This window comes from Schistocerca piceifrons, chromosome 2 (assembly GCF_021461385.2).
Source record: "Schistocerca piceifrons isolate TAMUIC-IGC-003096 chromosome 2, iqSchPice1.1, whole genome shotgun sequence".
Classification (NCBI taxonomy): Eukaryota; Metazoa; Arthropoda; class Insecta; order Orthoptera; family Acrididae; genus Schistocerca; species Schistocerca piceifrons.
Window position 1 is genome coordinate 650,128,791 of NC_060139.1, and position 17,217 is coordinate 650,146,007.

At 47.2% G+C, this 17,217-nt stretch overlaps 1 protein-coding gene across 1 annotated transcript in view; it reads left to right on the forward strand.

Annotated features, from left to right (window-relative positions):
- Positions 1 to 17,217, forward strand: part of LOC124776637 (toll-like receptor 2 type-2) — a 109,840-nt gene that overhangs the window by 42,648 nt on the left and 49,975 nt on the right. Inside the window, exon 2 of the mRNA XM_047251726.1 lies at positions 16,499 to 16,836. Within this exon, the coding sequence (XP_047107682.1) occupies positions 16,499 to 16,836 (338 nt within the window). The remainder of the gene's footprint in view (positions 1 to 16,498; positions 16,837 to 17,217) is intronic.

The window sequence follows — 17,217 nt, forward strand, 5'->3', positions numbered from 1 at the left end:
CAAATTGTAAATAGCCTTTCGCTCCCTGTATTTTACCCCTGCCACCTTCAGAATTTGAAAGAGAGTATTCCAGTCAACATTGTCAAAAGCTTTCTCTAAGTTTACAAATGGTAGAAACGTAGGTTTGCCTTTCCTTAATCTAGCTTCGAAGATAAGTCGTAGGGTCAGTATTGCCTCACGTATTCCAATATTTCTACGGAATTCAAACTGTTCTTCCCCGAGGTTGGTTTCTACTAGTTTTTCCATTCGTCTGTAAAGAATTCGCGTTAGTATTTTGCAACGTGTGTCGTAACACATTACGTCCCAACATTTTCCAGGATGTTGGAAAGGCCTTTGATAAGGTCTGGCGAGATCATCTTACCGTCAAACTCAGCAAAATTACCAATCTGCCTTCCTGCAGCATTACACTCGCGGACCACTACCTAACAGACAGGAAGTTCTTCGTCAGCATAGACGGCGTTAACTCGGAGGCAGAACAAGTTGAAGTAGGAATACCTCAAGGCTCGGTCGTCTATACGGCTTTCTTGTCATTGAGTAGAATGCTCGACACAGCAATAAAAACATTTCATGGTCAGATCGACGTCACCTAACAATGGCTTTTAAGGAACAAAATCAAGGTGAATGCCGAGAAAACTAAAGCCATGCTGTCACGAGGAGGCGGCCTGTACTGCACACCAAAATAACACTGTTCGACACCGAAATGGACTGGGTGGACAACACAAAATACACGTAGGAGTAATACTGGACAGAATGTACTCCACAAAGACGATATCACGGAAAAGAAGACGAAGATTATCGGGACCGCACGTCATTGTATCTTTTACTGAGAAGCAGAGACGTGAACAGTAGAACGAATACCGACTATTCAGAGACATCGTATTGTACTGGCCATTAAGATTGCAACGCCACGAAGATGACGTGCCTAAAGACGCGAAATTTAACCGACAGGAAGAAGATGCTGTGATATGCAAATGATTAGCTTTTCAGGGCATTCACACAAAGTTGGCGCCGGTGGCGACACCTACAACGTGCTGACATGAGGAAAGTTTCCAACCGATTTCTCATACACAAACAGCAGTTGACCGGCGTTGCCTGGTGAAACGTTGTTGTGATGCCTGGTTTAAGGAGGAGAAATGCGTACCATCACGTTTCCGACTTTGATAAAGGTCCGATTGTAGCCTATCGCGATTGTGGTTTATCGTATCGTGACATTGCTGCTCGCGTTGGTCGAGATCCAATGACTGTTAGCAGAATATGGAATCGGTGGGTTCCGGAGGGTAATACGGAACGCCGTGCTGGATCCCAACGGCCTCGTAACACTAGCAGTCGAGATGACAGGCATCTTATTCGCATGACTGTAACGGAACGTGCAGCCACGTCTCGATCCCTGAATCAACAGCTGAGGACGTTTGCAAGACAACAAGCATCCGCACGAACAGTTGGACGACGTTTGCAGCAGCATGGACTATTAGCTCGGAGACCAAGGCTGCGGTTACCCTTGACGCTGCATCACAGACAGGAGCGCTTGCGATGGTGTACTCAACGACGAACCTGGGTGCACAAATGGCAAAACGTCTTTCTTCGGATGAATCCAGGTTCTGTTTACGGCATCATGATGGTCGCATCCGTGTTTGGCGACATCGCGGTAAACGCACATTGGAAGCGTGTATTCGTCATCCTCATACTGGCGTATCACCCGGCGTGATGGTATGGGGTGCCATTGGTTACACGTCTCGGTTACCTCTTGTTCGCATCGACGGCACTTGGAACAGTGGACGTTCCATTTCAGATGTGTTACGACCCGTGGCTCTACCCTTCATTCGATCCCTGCGAAACCCTACATTTCAGCAGGATAATGCACGACCGCATGTTGCAGGTCCTGTACGGGCCTTTCTGGATACAGAAAATGTTCGACTGCTGCCCTGGCCAGCACATTCTCCAGATCTCTCACCAATTGAAAAGTCTGGTCAATGGTGGCCGAGCAACTGGCTCGTCACAATACGCCAGTGACTACTCTTGATGAACAGTGCTATCGTGTTGAAGCTGCATGGGCAGCTATACCTGTACACGCCATCCAAGTTCTGTTTGACTCAATGCCCAGGCGTATCAAGGCCGTTATTACGGCCAGAGGTGGTTGTTCTGGGTACTGATTTCTCAGGATCTATGCACCCAAATTGCGTGAAAATGTAATCACACGTCAGTTCTAGTATAATATATTTGTCCAATGAATACCCGTTTATCATCTGCATTTCTTCTTGGTGTAGCAATTTTAATGGCCGGTAGTGTATAACCTAAGTTACACGGAAGTTCAACTTGGAGAACGGTGAGCAACAAACACATCCACTGCCGGAAAGAAATTAGTACACCTGTCGATTTTGATCCGATGAGAGCAGACATATAATAGATTTACAGGTAATGGTTTCAACATCGTCCGTGAATAGACAGCGTTATGGGGTAGCTACCAGAGCGCCATCTGTGTCTACCGTGGAATAGGGAATGCTCACAGCCAGAAGACTCAGTGTGGTGCAAACCTGTTAACCAGTCAGGCAGCCATGAGACGAAGATGCTCTCGTCCTTCCTACAGCCAAGTGAGCGAGTGTGAAAACTGTCAAACTGTGCCCTTCCTAGCGGAGGATGATCTTTTCGGAGAACTGCCATATAAGCTAGACCAGCTGCATCAGTTGCGCAACGATGCTGGTGTCAGTGGTCATGTGAATATTCTCACACCTGTAGACGAGGTTCTGGACGTCAAAGCAGTACAGCTGCCCGTCAGGATAGTCGTAGTGTATGAGCATCAATGGCAGATCGTACAACTACCACAGCATAGATAAAAGGGTTTGTGGGCCGGACGTGTCAGCATGGGCTGTTGTGAACCTTTTATAGCGCAAGGGAATCCACACTTCTAGCCCATCTCCCATCTTCCACTCACGGCACAGCATCGACGTGCACGCTAGGCTGATGCCGTCAGAGGATGACTTGGAAGATGGAATGGCGCACCGTGGTCTTGAGTGATAAAAATAGATTCTGTCTGCATGCGTGTATGACAAAGATCTTGTGAACGCTGCCTCGCATTTGTCTAAGTCACACTGGCTCATCCCCAGGCCTTATGGTCTGAAGTGCGACGAACTACAACTTTCGTTCACTTTTGGCGTTTCTGGAGGGGACGTTAACCAGCCCTCGGTATGTGCAGAATGTTGTTAGAAATGTTTCTAATACTGAGCGCTGCGGTTTTCGAATCTGCGCCAGACGGCATGCAACTCGATGACCACTAGAGATCGCTGCAGCAGTCACGGCATAAGCCATGGCTGCGCGCGCTTCTGGCCCCGAGTCTAACGCGAGGGCGCCACTGTGGAGCACGCGGTTCCAGCGGCCAGTGGCAACATACCCTGTCGTGTATTTAGGCGGCTGCATCTTACTCAGCGAGGCAGTCTGGTATTCGCGTTGATTCAGTTGACATCTCGCTTACTCGTATTTACGTCGCGTGTGCTTAGTTCCCGTTTACGAGTGGGCGTTGTTTTGGTTTCGTGAGGTTGTCTCTTTGACCCCGTTGCTTAATAAAAAATGGTTCAAATGGCTCTGAGCACTATGGGACTTAACATTTGAGGTCATCAGTCCCCTAGAACTTAGAACTACTTAAACCTAACTAACCTAAGGACATCACACACATTCATGCCCGAGGCAGAATTCGAACCTGCGACCGCAGCGGTCGCGCGGTTCCAGACTGAAGTGCCTAGAACCTCTCGGCCACACCGACCGGCCGTTGCTTAATACTTTGTTGTTGATCTTGGTGTCTTGCTCAGTTGTCTGTTGTCGTGTTTGTCCTTGCATTCCCGTTCGTCCGTCTTGTTTGTTCGTGGGGCGCTCCCTTCGGTCCCACCGCGTGTTCTTTAGCGGTAACCCCGCGACAGTTCCTGTCGCGGTTACAACTAGAGTGCTGCAACGCTCAATGTTTGACCGGTCACTGCTCGCCTGTTGACAAGGGGACCGAGCCGCTCGTGTCCGGCCCCACACGACTCGGCTCGGTCATACTCGCCCCATGTCTGTTGTCCGGATTCCGGACTCGCGGATAACCGAGCATGACCGGTCACCGCTGACGTCTCACCTCGCCTCGCCCCGGCTCGCTGCACTCTACTGTACGAATCCAACGCCTCTCTCTCTCTCTCTCTCTCACACACACACACACACATACATACATTGTATTTATCTCTGTCTCTCTCTCTCTCTCTCTTAATACAAAAGTAACGTTTCCAAGGACGGGTACGAGACAGAGCTAAATTCATAAAGCAATTGGGAAGTAAAATGATATTTCAATACAATCGTGGCCGCCCGAAGTGGCTGTGCGGTTAAAGGCGCACAGTCTGCTTTCGGGCGGTGAGCGGCGAGGACGTCTTGTTTACGTCCCGTCCGCAGAGTCGCGGTCCCGTCCGCAGAATCGCGAGCGCGCGTAGTTTGTTTACTTCCTCGCCGCAGCTAATACTCGCGTCCGTTAACACTGAGTCGCCATGGCTCATTCGTACAGAAAAGCTACCATCAAGATCAGCTTCCAGCCCGACTACGCACGACCACGAGCCTTTGAAGTCGAACGATTTATCCGTGACGAAGTTCAAATACCAACACAGCACATCATCGGTATCCACCTATCCATCACAAGCAGCGTCGTTTACGTCAAGATGGTCGATGACGAGTTATGTCACGCAGTTGTGCACAGATGCGCGAACACTCTCAAGTTCAAACACTCCGATGGTCACATCGGAGAGGTTACTGTTGACCATGCTGGACTAGGATTACGCACACTAAGAGTCTTCGAACTCCCTTTCGAAGTACCACCGGACGTCGTTACCTCAGCTTTCCGCCCTTATGGGACGGTAATTAGCCACGTGGCCGAAAAATGGAACACCTTCGAGACGTACGAAGTCCTCAACGGCGTCCGACAAGTGAAAATTGAATTAAAGAAACATGTGCCGTCCTACTTAGTCATAGGTGGCTGTCGAGCAATAATAATGTACGACGGCCAACCTCGTACTTGTTCTGGTTGCGGCCAGGAGGGTCATGTACGCTCGGCGTGTATTCAACGTCGGATTACACAACTTCCATTGCATGACACGACACCACCTCCTACGCTCACGGCCCTCCCCCTCAATTACGCAGAGGTGACACGATCGACCGTCATGACAGACGACAACCCCCCCGGAAGACAGAAAGCGTTAGAATGCGCACCTGTCGCCGGTCCTGGATTGACCAACACCATTACGGTGTCTGCAGGGGTTGAAGAACGCCGCCCATCGACTCCACAAGAAGATTCGGACGAGAGAATGGAACTCGACGCTAGGGTTGTACCGACCTCTGCCTTTCTCCCTGAGGGGGATGCTATACGGGAATCACAAACTCTTTCGGACTCAGAAACCCACGTCCGCAAACAAAGGTCACCGAGAAAACATAAAAAGCGACGTCGCACACCCTCAGACGATTGCCTCCAGCGGACGTCTTCTCCAGTTGACGACCGGACGGCCGACGAAACGACGAGGAGAATGGATGACACGAGATCGCCCTCACCTGTCACTTTGTCTGATTTTGACAAATCCGTTTCCGCTCCCTCGGACAAACGGATGGCCAGCACAGCGCCCGCCGTTGGTACACAACCGGAAACAACTTCGGATTCACCCTTAGTCACTCAGCCCACAAGTGTTCTACCGCAGCCACCGTTAACTTGCGGACCTTGGGCGGATGACATTGAAGACGATTCTACGGCCGCTGTGGTGGATGAGGAGAGGGGTCTCTCCTCCCACACCTCGGCCCCTCCCGAGTAGCAACAGATGACGGCGCGGACGAGGCCAGCAGATCACAGGCCCCACCTTTTACGGCGACACTGACGGCAGCCCCCACCGCAGGAGACGATCTACAAACCTATCGCTTAACGACCATCAACATTAACACCATTCGGACACGTACGAAGTTGTCGCTGCTCCAAGACATGCTCAATGCAGCAGACGTTGACATTGTCTTTCTCCAAGAAGTCTTCGTCGAAGATCCCGGGTATGTATGGTTATACGGCTCATGTGTCCCACGCCTCGCCAACTAACAGTGGAGTCGCCATTCTCCTCAGAGAGGGTCTCGAGGCGGACGAAGTCCGATATCTCCCCGACGCTAGAGGAATGGCCGTAACGGTGCAAGGCGTCCGGTTTATCAATGTGTACGCCCCTTCCGGAACGAATCGCCGTCGTGACCGATCGCTCTTCTTCGCAGAAGGAATAGCACCGCTTTTTCAGGGCAGGCACGATGACTTGATATTAGGGGGCGATTTCAATTGCACCCAAGCACCTAAAGATCAGCTGCCACGCCATTCACCGTGCCCCGAACTTGGGACACTCATCGGCGATCTCCAGCTAGTAGATACATGGGAACATGTCCGAGGAAATAGATCGGGATACACCCATTTCACGAGTCACTCGTCTAGTCGCATCGATAGGATTTACGTCTCCCGTTCTCTCGCGGCAACGGTGAGTGACGCGGAGGTGTGGCCAGTAGCCTTTTCTGATCACGAGGCCTATATATGTGCCGTTACCCTTCGTCGCCAACGGGTGTGGCGCAGCCGACATCCCTGGAAATTAAACCTTGCTCATCTCGCTTCTCCGGATTGTCGACGCGCCATCGAAGACACGTGGAGATTGTGCGTCCGCGGCCTCCCAACGTATCCTACGTCGATTAGTTGGTGGTTAACCTGCGCCAAGCCGGCCCTACGGCGAACCTTTATTACGTATGGTCGTGAGACTGCTGCTTGGAGGCGGCAGACCCTTGATTTTTATTTCACCGTCCTTCGCGAATGCGCCTCCTTGCCACCCACACCGGAACGACAGCTGACAGTTCAGCGTGCGAAAGCACAGATCGTAGCCCATATGCGCCGACACCTCGAAGAGACGATCGTCCGAGCGCGAACACAAGACAGACTCGCAACGGAACGACCCACCATGTACCACGTCATCCGAGAACGTACACTGCGAAGACGGGCGCTGATACATGCCATCACCACTGAGGACGGCCTTCATCACACCACACAACGCGATATTACTGCAGCCTTCTTCGACCATTACGCACGACTTTATTCTGCTCAATGTTCCGACCCGATGACGGTGACAGCAGTCTCACAACTGGTTTACGGCATTGTCCCACAGGATTTACAAACTGAATTATTGAACGACATTACGGAAGACGAAGTTATCGACGCCATCGGTAAAGGAGCGGCGAATAAGTCTCCTGGCCCCGACGGGCTCCCTGTGGAGTTTTATAAAACTTTCCAGTATTTACTGGCTCCCAAGTTAACAGACATCTGTTGGGAGCTTATGTCCCCCGCGGTGCCGCTCCCTGCGACCTTCGTAGAAGGAATAATTATACCGGTTCACAAGCCTAAAGGTGGGACTCGAATACAAGATTACCGCCCGCTAACACTCGTCAACTGCGACATGAAGATATTCACCAGACTATTAGCAAACCGTCTACGACCGACCCTACCTTACGTCATCTCGCCAGATCAGACTTCCCTAGGGGGTATCAACAACATCCACACAGCACTGTGTCGATACCGTGACTTAATAGCCCTAGCCAGGGCACGCCGCGTCCCGGGAGCGCTGGCATCACTAGATTTTAGCCAAGCGTTTGATCGAGTGGATCACGCGTACCTAACGTCCGTTCTCCAGCACATGCAGTACCCACAGCAATTCACAGCCGTCGTGATGCGCCTACTCCGAGGAGCGACTTCCAAAGTGCTCGTTAACGGGCGTCTCTCGCAGTCCCTCCCGATTTTCCGCTCCGTCCGTCAAGGCTGCCCCTTGTCGACGTTGCTATATGCTCTGGCACTGGAACCGTTCCTCTGTGGTCTCCGTCAACGCCTCACCGGTCTTACCCTACGTGACGTCACATTTCGCTGTACAGCATATGCAGACGACCTGGTTCTCGTGTTCCGCAATCGCGATGATGTCAACAGAGCACTAGAATGGATTACCACGTACGGTGTGGCTTCCGGCAGCTGTCTCAACGTCGCCAAATCGGTCGCCATTGCCATAGGAGACGGGTTGACCCCAGCGTGTGTCGAACCCCTACAGCTTCGTGGCACTATCAAATGTCTCGGAATAGAGTTTCACGACGACATACGGCGCACCGCGGCTCTTAACTACCGCCGCTTATTACAACAAATTCGGGTCCAGATCTTCAACCTTCGTCTGCGGACCCTCGACATTCTCCAAAGGACACACTTCGTTAATGTTTACCTCGCATCGCGCCTGCCACACATAGCGCGTGTTCTCCCAATACCGTTACTGATGGCTCGACGTCTATTAGCGGCATTTGGAGCCTACGTCAGTACAGGCATGCTCTTCAAAGTCAGTTATGAGTCACTGACCCTTCCCCCAGAAAGGGGAGGTCTTGGCCTAGTCCATGTCCACGACAGAGCTGTGGCCCTGTATGTCAGCTCACACATCAAGCTGTGGCGCCACCACCCGGAAAGTTTGACAGGTTTGCTGTTGGAGTCCTTAGCTCCGCCGTCCATTATGCCCCCACTGACGACGCAAGACATACCCCCACCCTTCTACTACTTCGGGAACTTTTACATTGAACACAGCTATTTCCGTATCGCAGTACCACCGATGAAACAGGCGTCGGCGCGGGATATATATCATGTCCTACAGCAGAGGCGCCCACCAAACATCGTGGAGACGAAAAGCCCTCAGGTTAATTGGAAGGTGGTGTGGAAGACGATTCACGCGATTCCACTGGACACAGCCGTCCGATCCACATGGTACATCACAGTCAATGGTAAACAGATCACCCGATCACGCCTCCACAAGATAAACATGGCGGAATCGCCTCTCTGCGTAGACTGCGGGATACCAGACACGGACGAACACCGTCTCACATGTGGCGCGGCAGAAGACGTATGGCGCTTGGTGCGACAAATTTTGTCGTATTTTCTACGAGTGACTCCGGAACACATTACACCTCGGTTTCTACTATTTCCGGATCAACAGTATTTCCCGCGCGCCAAGACCAACGCTGTCACGTGGATCCGTGCGCATGCAGTACACTACTTATTTCACGATGGACCTAAAGATGTATTAGACTTTTGGAACTACCTACAAGAACGTCATTGCAAGATCGTACGGAACCCAAAATACAGACAGTATTTTTCTAATTACTTAGGGAGTGCCCTACGCGATCCTCCGCGCAGCTGGATCATCAACAGGTAGGAGAAGATACCCATTGAGTGAGCTGACATGACAGTTCGATTCTCGGTGGAACAACATGATGTACGTGAAAACGTACCTGGATGATGAAGCGTAAGGAGAGTAGCGACACACCCTTCTGCATCCTGTATGAAGCACTTTTTTTTCATTTTCCCCATATACATTACCTCGGTGTAGGAACGTGCCGAGATATTGTTTTCTTTTTCTCAGAGCACGATGCGGTGCTAGATACATTTATTTTTGTTGCGGTATAAAGTAAAACCACATTAAGAATGTATTAAAACAGTAAATAAAAATAAATAAATAAATAATAATTTCCACAAAAGATTTCCCCTTCCCATCCCTGATTCCTTGACGGACGAGGGGGACACTTCGACCAGGCCTCGGGTTACGACCCCTGATCGCTCTGCCTTCCGCGCCCTCCCCCACCTTCTTTAAAAAAAAAAAAAAAAAAGAAAGGCGCTGCAGTCTGGAACCGCAAGACCGCTACGGTCGCAGGTTCGAATCCTGCCTCGGGCATGGATGTTTGTAATGTCCTTAGGTTAGTTAGGTTTAACTAGTTCTAAGTTCTAGGGGACTAATGACCTCAGCAGTTGAGTCCCATAGTGCTCAGAGCCAATAAAATCGTGGATAGAAGACGAGTCTCATTTCCAAACAGAAGATATATTTTTCCTTTCATTAATAGGAAACATTAAATAAGTGTTGTCCCTGTAATCTAGAAGACAACCATCTTCATAAAGAAAGCATACAGAGAACATTAAGCATTTAGAGACGTGACTTGTCATACTTTTCACTTGTTTGCAACAGAAACAAAATTTTAGTTATTGTTTATCAGCAGTAAATCACTTACGCGTTCCGCATTTAATTGGCTGCGGCGATTTGTTACTAACATACCGGCTTTACTAAAGCATCTTTCACTAGGTGCGCTTGTTGCTGGGATACAGAAAATACGTCGTGCAACTGCAGCCAGGCCTGGTAGATCTGTTTCATGTCTGCTCCCCCACTTTAAGATGTCATCATCATCTCCGGGGTACATTAAAATGTAGAGATCTACTTCATCTGCTGCGGATGATCTGTTGTTCCTCCATTCCTTGAAACGAACTCTCTTTCTGGGTGGTGATGACACAGTACTTGAAGGATCTATGATAATAGAGTGTGTAAGGATTCCAGCATAGTGTACAAGCTGTTCCAGCGTGTGTAGGCCTCTAGTTTCAACGATGATTTCAAAGACGAGCAGAGGCTACTCAATGTACCTTATAATGCATTTTGCAGTATTTATTGTTGATGCGATGTTCGGGGCATGATTTAGCAAGAAGTTATCTTTATCGAAACTATGGCTAACTGTGTGTTTATACAATGAGCAGCACAAGGAATCCTTTCGTGATTTTCCAAAGCCTTTATTACATTGGCACCCTGGTCGGAGACAAAAACAAAACTGTGCAACATGTCCGGCGAAATGTCCCAATCACCCATCCTCTCTTCAATTTCTATCATAATATTTACTCCCGTCTTCTTAACTCCCGGCAATTTTGTTGTAAATAAAACATTGTTCACAACAGACCAATCTGTGTTAATGTAATGTGTTGTAAGCGTGAAATAGTGCACCAGATTTTGCGAACCAGCCCACATATCATCTGTCGCAGCACATATTTTATTAATAACTTCTGCAATAACAGAAGGCATTATGCTGTTTCGTATTGCATCAGCTCGTTCTTTGACATGTCTGCTTATAGTAGAGGGATGTGGCATGACATCTGCCACGTTAACTTCTCCATAATGCGCACCTAGATGTGCTAATTCTTGGCCTAGTTCTCTGAAAACCTTCACCGGAAACAGCATTAAAAGGTCTCATATCTTTAGCACACATGGCAACACACTTTTCTGTAAAACTATTTTTTATTACTGCCGATATCCGTGAAGGAGCTGTATCTTTTTGAGGTTTCTTGCAACTGTGTTTCTTTAAATGAGTGGTTCCCGACTGGAAACACGATAATGTGGAGCAGTTTATGCACGATACGTACCCAGTAGACTCACTGTTTTCGTCTACAACAAACAGAAATTTACTCCATACTAGGCTTTTTCGACCTTCCAGTTTCTTCAATGTGTAAACATTGGTTTCAATCTTACATCTTACTGCACTGGCATGATTACAGAGAGAGAGACACACCACACCGATAATGACACGTGTGATGTGTTTGACTTTACGTGCTACGCATTCGGTCACGGCATCTATGCTCGGTCACTAGAACTAGTGCGGGCAGCCTATCCAGTTAGGGTGTGCTCGCCCCATCTCGTATTTTGTGCTCGCTTACTCGGTCATGCAAGACTCTAGTTACAACAATGTTCTTCTGTAGTTCTTGTAACAGGGAGCTGATGTGTTGTTCCATCCACACGCTGCACGTGAAACTCAATGTGCTTTGCAAGACGTTCAGCAACTTTCCAGGCCAGCTAGACCTCAGGACTTATCTGCAATCGAGTACATGTGGGATATGATGGGACGAGAAATGACTCATGCAACTAGTCAACCAAGAACTCTAACAGAACTATGTGAAAAGATTGAGCAGGTGTAGGACAATGTTGTTGTACCCGTGGTCTAGGGGTAGCGCCTTTGATTCAAACGTCTTTGATTCAAAAAACGTCTTCGGTCCCGGGTTCGATCCCCGCCACTGCCTAAATTTTGATAAATAATCAGCATTGGCGGCCCAAGACTTCCGGCATAAGAAGTCGGCCTCATTCTGCCAACGACCTTGTCAAAGAGGGCGGAGGAGCGGATAGAGGTTCAGGCACTCTCTTGCCCTAGGGGTGGGAAATTGCCCCTAATGGCGGAAGAATCAGCAATGATCAACGACATGAGGATGCAGAAGGCAATGGAAACCACTGCATTAAAGACACGTAACGCGTATCCACAGGACATGTGGCCTGTAATTGAAGAAGTGTCATGATGATCTCTCCATTGGCAAAATATTGCGGAATAGTCCCCCATTCGGATCTCCGGGAGGGGACTGCCAAGGGGGAGGTTACCACGAGAAAAAGATTGAATAATAAACGAAAGGATAACGTTCTACGAGTCGGGGCGTGGAATGTCAGAAGCTTGAACGTGGTAGGGAAACTAGAAAATCTGAAAAGGGAAATGCAAAGGCTCAATCTAGATATAGTAGGGGTCAGTGAAGTGAAGTGGAAGGAAGACAGGGATTTCTGGTCAGATGAGTATCGGGTAATATCAACAGCAGCAGAAAATGGTATAACAGGTGTAGGATTCGTTATGAATAGGAAGGTAGGGCAGAGGGTGTGTTACTGTGAACAGTTCAGCGACCGGGTTGTTCTAATCAGAATCGACAGCAGACCAACACCGACAACGATAGTTCAGGTATACATGCCGACGACGCAAAATTGAAGATGAACAGATAGAGAAAGTGTATGAGGATATTGAAAGGGTAATGCAGTATGTAAAGGGGGACGAAAATCTAATAGTCATGGGCGACTGGAATGCAGTTGTAGGGGAAGGAGTAGAAGAAAAAGTTGCAGGAGAATATGGGTTTTGGGCAAGAAATGAAAGAGGAGAAAGACTAATTGAGTTCTGTAACAAGTTTCAGCTAGTAATAGTGAATACCCTGTTCAAGAATCACAAGAGGAGGAGGTATACTTGGAAAAGGCCGGGAGATACGGGAAGATTTCAATTAGATTACATCATGGTCGGACAGAGATTCCGAAATCAGATACTGGATTGTAAGGCGTACCCAGAAGCAGATATAGACTCAGATCACAATATAGTAGTGATGAAGAGTAGGTTGAAGTTCAAGACATTAGTCAGGAAGAATCAATACGCAAAGAAGTGGGATACGGAAGTACTAAGGAATGACGAGATACGTTTGAAGTTCTCTAACGCTATAGATACAGCAATAAGGAATAGCGCAGTAGGCAATACAGTTGAAGAGGAATGGACATCTCTAAAAAGGGCCATCACAGAAGTTGGGAAGGAAAATATAGGTACAAAGAAGGTAGCTGCGAAGAAACCATGGGTAACAGAAGAAATACTTCAGTTTATTGATGAGAGGAGGAAGTACAAACATGTTCCGGGAAAATCAGGAATACAGAAATACAAGTCGCTGAGGAATGAAATAAATAGGAAGTGCAGGGAAGCTAAGACGAAATGGCTGCAGGAAAAATGTGAAGACATCGAAAAACATATGATTGTCGAAAAGACAGATTCAGCATACAGGAAAGTCAAAACAACCTTTGGTGACATTAAAATCAACGGTGGTAACATTAAGACTGCAACGGGAATTCCACTGTTAAATGCAGAGGAGAGAGCAGATAGGTGGAAAGAGTACATTGAAAGCCTCTATGAGGGCGAAGATTTGTCTGATGTGATAGAAGAAGAAACAGGAGTCGATTTAGAAGAGACAGGGGATCCAGTATTAGACTCGGAATTTAAAAGAGCTTTGGAGGACTTACGGTCAAATAAGGCAGAAGGGATAGATAACATTCCATTAGAATTTCTAAAATCGTTGGGGGAAGTGGCAAGAAAACGACTATTCGGTGTGTAGAATATATGAGTCTGGCGATATACCATCTGACTTTCGGAAAAACATCATCCACACAATTCCGAAGACGACAAGAGCTGACAAGTGCGAGAATTATCGCACAATCAGCTTAACAGCTCATGCATCGAAGCTGCTTACAAGAATAATATACAGAAGAATGGAAAAGAAAACTGAGAATGCGCTAGGTGACGATCAGTTTGGCTTTAGGAAAAGTAAAGGGACGAGAGAGGCAATTCTGACGTTACGGCTAATAATGGAAGCAATGCTAAAGAAAATTCAAGACACTTTCATAGGATTTGTCGACCTGGAAAAGCGTTCGACGATATAAAATGGTGCAAGCTGTTCGACATTCTGAAAAAAGTAGGGGTACGCTATAGGGAGAGACGGGTCATATACAATATGTACAACAACCAAGAGGGAATAATAAGAGTGGACGATCAAGAACGAAGCGCTCGTATTAAGAAGGGTGTAAGACAAGGCTGTAGCCTTTCGCCCCTACTCTTCAATCTGCACATCGAGGAAGCAATGATGGAAATAAAAGAACGGTTCAGGAGTGGAATTAAAATACAAGGTGAAAGGATATCAATGATACGATTCGCTGATGACATTGCTATCCTGAGTGAAAGTGAAGAAGAATTAAATGATCTGCTGAACGGAATGAACAGTCTAATGAGTACACAGTATGGTTTGAGAGTAAATCGGAGAAAGACGAAGGTAATGAGAAGTAGTAGAAATGAGAACAGCGAGAAACTTAACATCAGGATTGATGGTCACGAAGTCAATGAAGTTAAGGAATTCTGCTACCTAGGCAGTAAAATAATCAATGACGGACGGAGCAAGGAGGACATCAAAAGCAGACTCGCTATGGCAAAAAAGGCATTTCTGGCCAAGAGAAGTCTACTAATATCAAATACCGGCCTTAATTTGCGGAAGAAATTTCTGAGGATGTACGTCTTGAGTACAGCATTGTATGGTAGTGAAACATGGACTGTGGGAAAACCGGAACAGAAGAGAATCGAAGCATTTGAGATGTGGTGCTATAGACGAATGTTGAAAATTAGGTGGACTGATAAGGTAAGGAATGAGGAGGTTCTATGCAGAATCGGAGAGGAAAGGAATATGTGGAAAACACTGATAAGGACAAGGGACAGGATGATAGGACATCTGCTAAGACATGAGGGAATGACTTCCATGATACTAGAGGGAGCAGTAGAGAGCAAAAACTGTAGAGGAAGACAGAGATTGGAATACGTCAAGCAAATAATTGAGGACGTAGGTTGCAAGTGCTACTCTGAGATGAAGAGGTTAGCACAGGAAAGGAATTCGGGCGGGCCGCATCAAACCAGTCAGTAGACTGATGACAAAAAAAAAAAAGGATAATGTACCCCCGGACAGTTTTCGCCATCCGGACGACTGACCGGATGCCAGAGTCAGCACATGCACTACCACCTGTGGAGGCTACACCACGGCTTAATATAGGTGTTGCAGCATGGGTCGATACCTGGTACCTCAGAACCGCTTGTGCTACTGATCTGTAAATGTAATAATTTCATAGGCACTGTTGCAACAATGAGTCTTGAGTGAATTGTAAACCTCTAAAAGGGTGCACAATTTCTTTTTCTGGCAGCGTAGATGTCTCAGACTGATTCTCAATGCCCCGTGCTGGGAAAGAATGGTGTACTTACACGCAAAACTCAGCATTCCAACAGTAAAGGAACAGATAAAAGACCGCTCTCAGCATTTTATAGACAAGGTAATCCACCTATGGCTTCCGCCTGCTTAGCTGAGTGGTTACGTGCTTGCCCCGGCCGGGTCGGAGAGATTCTCCGATTGGGTGTTGTGTTGCCCGTATCATCATTTCATCCTCATCCTTATCATCTGCCGCAAGCCGCCCAGTGTGGCACCGGATGAAATAAGACTTGCACTTGGCGGCCGAACCCTAATGAGACGTCCCGGTCAACAGTGCCATACGATCATTTCATTTTCATCCACCTATGTCAAAACTCACGTCAGCTAGAGCATTTATGAGTATTACAGCCAGAGTGTCACACAATCGATCATAGCAAATTAATCACAGGTGGTCGAAATAATCAATATATAAGCCCAATGTCTTCCTAAACGAAAGTGAAATACATATGTGAAACAAGAAACAATGCAGCCATGAAAGTGCAGCCCACAAAGTGAGTACCGCTCTTGCAGAAAGAGAAGCCGCTACTATCAATCAAAGAGGTCCTCAATTGCCCTCACAAGAGCTGAGTGCACCTCGCAAAATCCAACTCATCAGCTCCACCTTTTCTATTATTGCCAAACCAGTTTCCTTGCAGACGGACTTCCCTCCATCTTTTACATTATTATACGTTCTCTTTGCATGAACTAGCGTCACAAGTAAAGTTTTAAAATTCCCATTCCTTTTCAGAACATTACTTTTAAAATTACATCCACAGATCAATTAAACTGACACAAGTGGACATAAGTAATGGATGAAACATTTACATGGATGTTATAGCAAACAGCATAGTTATATGGGAGTTACATTAGACATAAGCAGACCAAAAATTTAGATAACTGCAGATAATATCGGTATCGAGGTTACAGTTTTCTCGAAACCTTTGTTTTCTTCTGATTCTTAATATCAGCATGTGAAGTGTTTTAATGAGTGTACATGTACTCCGTGAAACCTGCGCAGAGCGGTAATTTTCTTGTTTCTGTCTTACGCGCCAGGTGCAGTAACTGCATAGTGAGCCTTCACATGATGGAAGACGTCACGCGCCTGAAGCAGTTTGGCTCCAGGAGCTACGAGTATAAGTTCTGGGACTTCAGTAATCCGGTGTTCAACGCAGAAACGGGTTCATTAGTAGAAATAAGTTTCAATGTATTCAACAAGATGGAGATACCCTGCAGGATATCGCTGGCTAACATCCAGTATTTGGGAAACACAAGTGTGGAGAAATTTACGCTTAGGAGGAACGAGAACAACAGCACGCACTTGAAACTGGGAATGATGCCGAAGATGAAGGACTTCAGAATTGCATATGCTTACATAGGAAAATTTCCAGAAGGTATGTATGTAACTTAAGAAAACGATTTTATTTTTCTCGTAATGCCAATTAGTGCTCCTGTTTTGGGTTTTGCGCACAGCAAACTTCCATTTTCTCAATAAAATGCCTTAAAATGAGTTTACCTAATTTTATGTTTTGTGTAGAGCTTAGAAATACAATAAACTTTCGTCGGGCGAAACATTAATCAGTGCAAGTCAAACCAATTATTTTTCTAAATAAATTCGCTGACTGCAAATATCTTGGCATCAGCTAAGTTAGATATAGATATATTACGTATTAGTAACATGAAAATTTGTGCTGGACCGTAACCCGATCCCGGATTTCCCGCTCATAGCGAGCGGTCGCCTGAACCCCTTCGCCTATCTGTACAAGCCTCCCAGA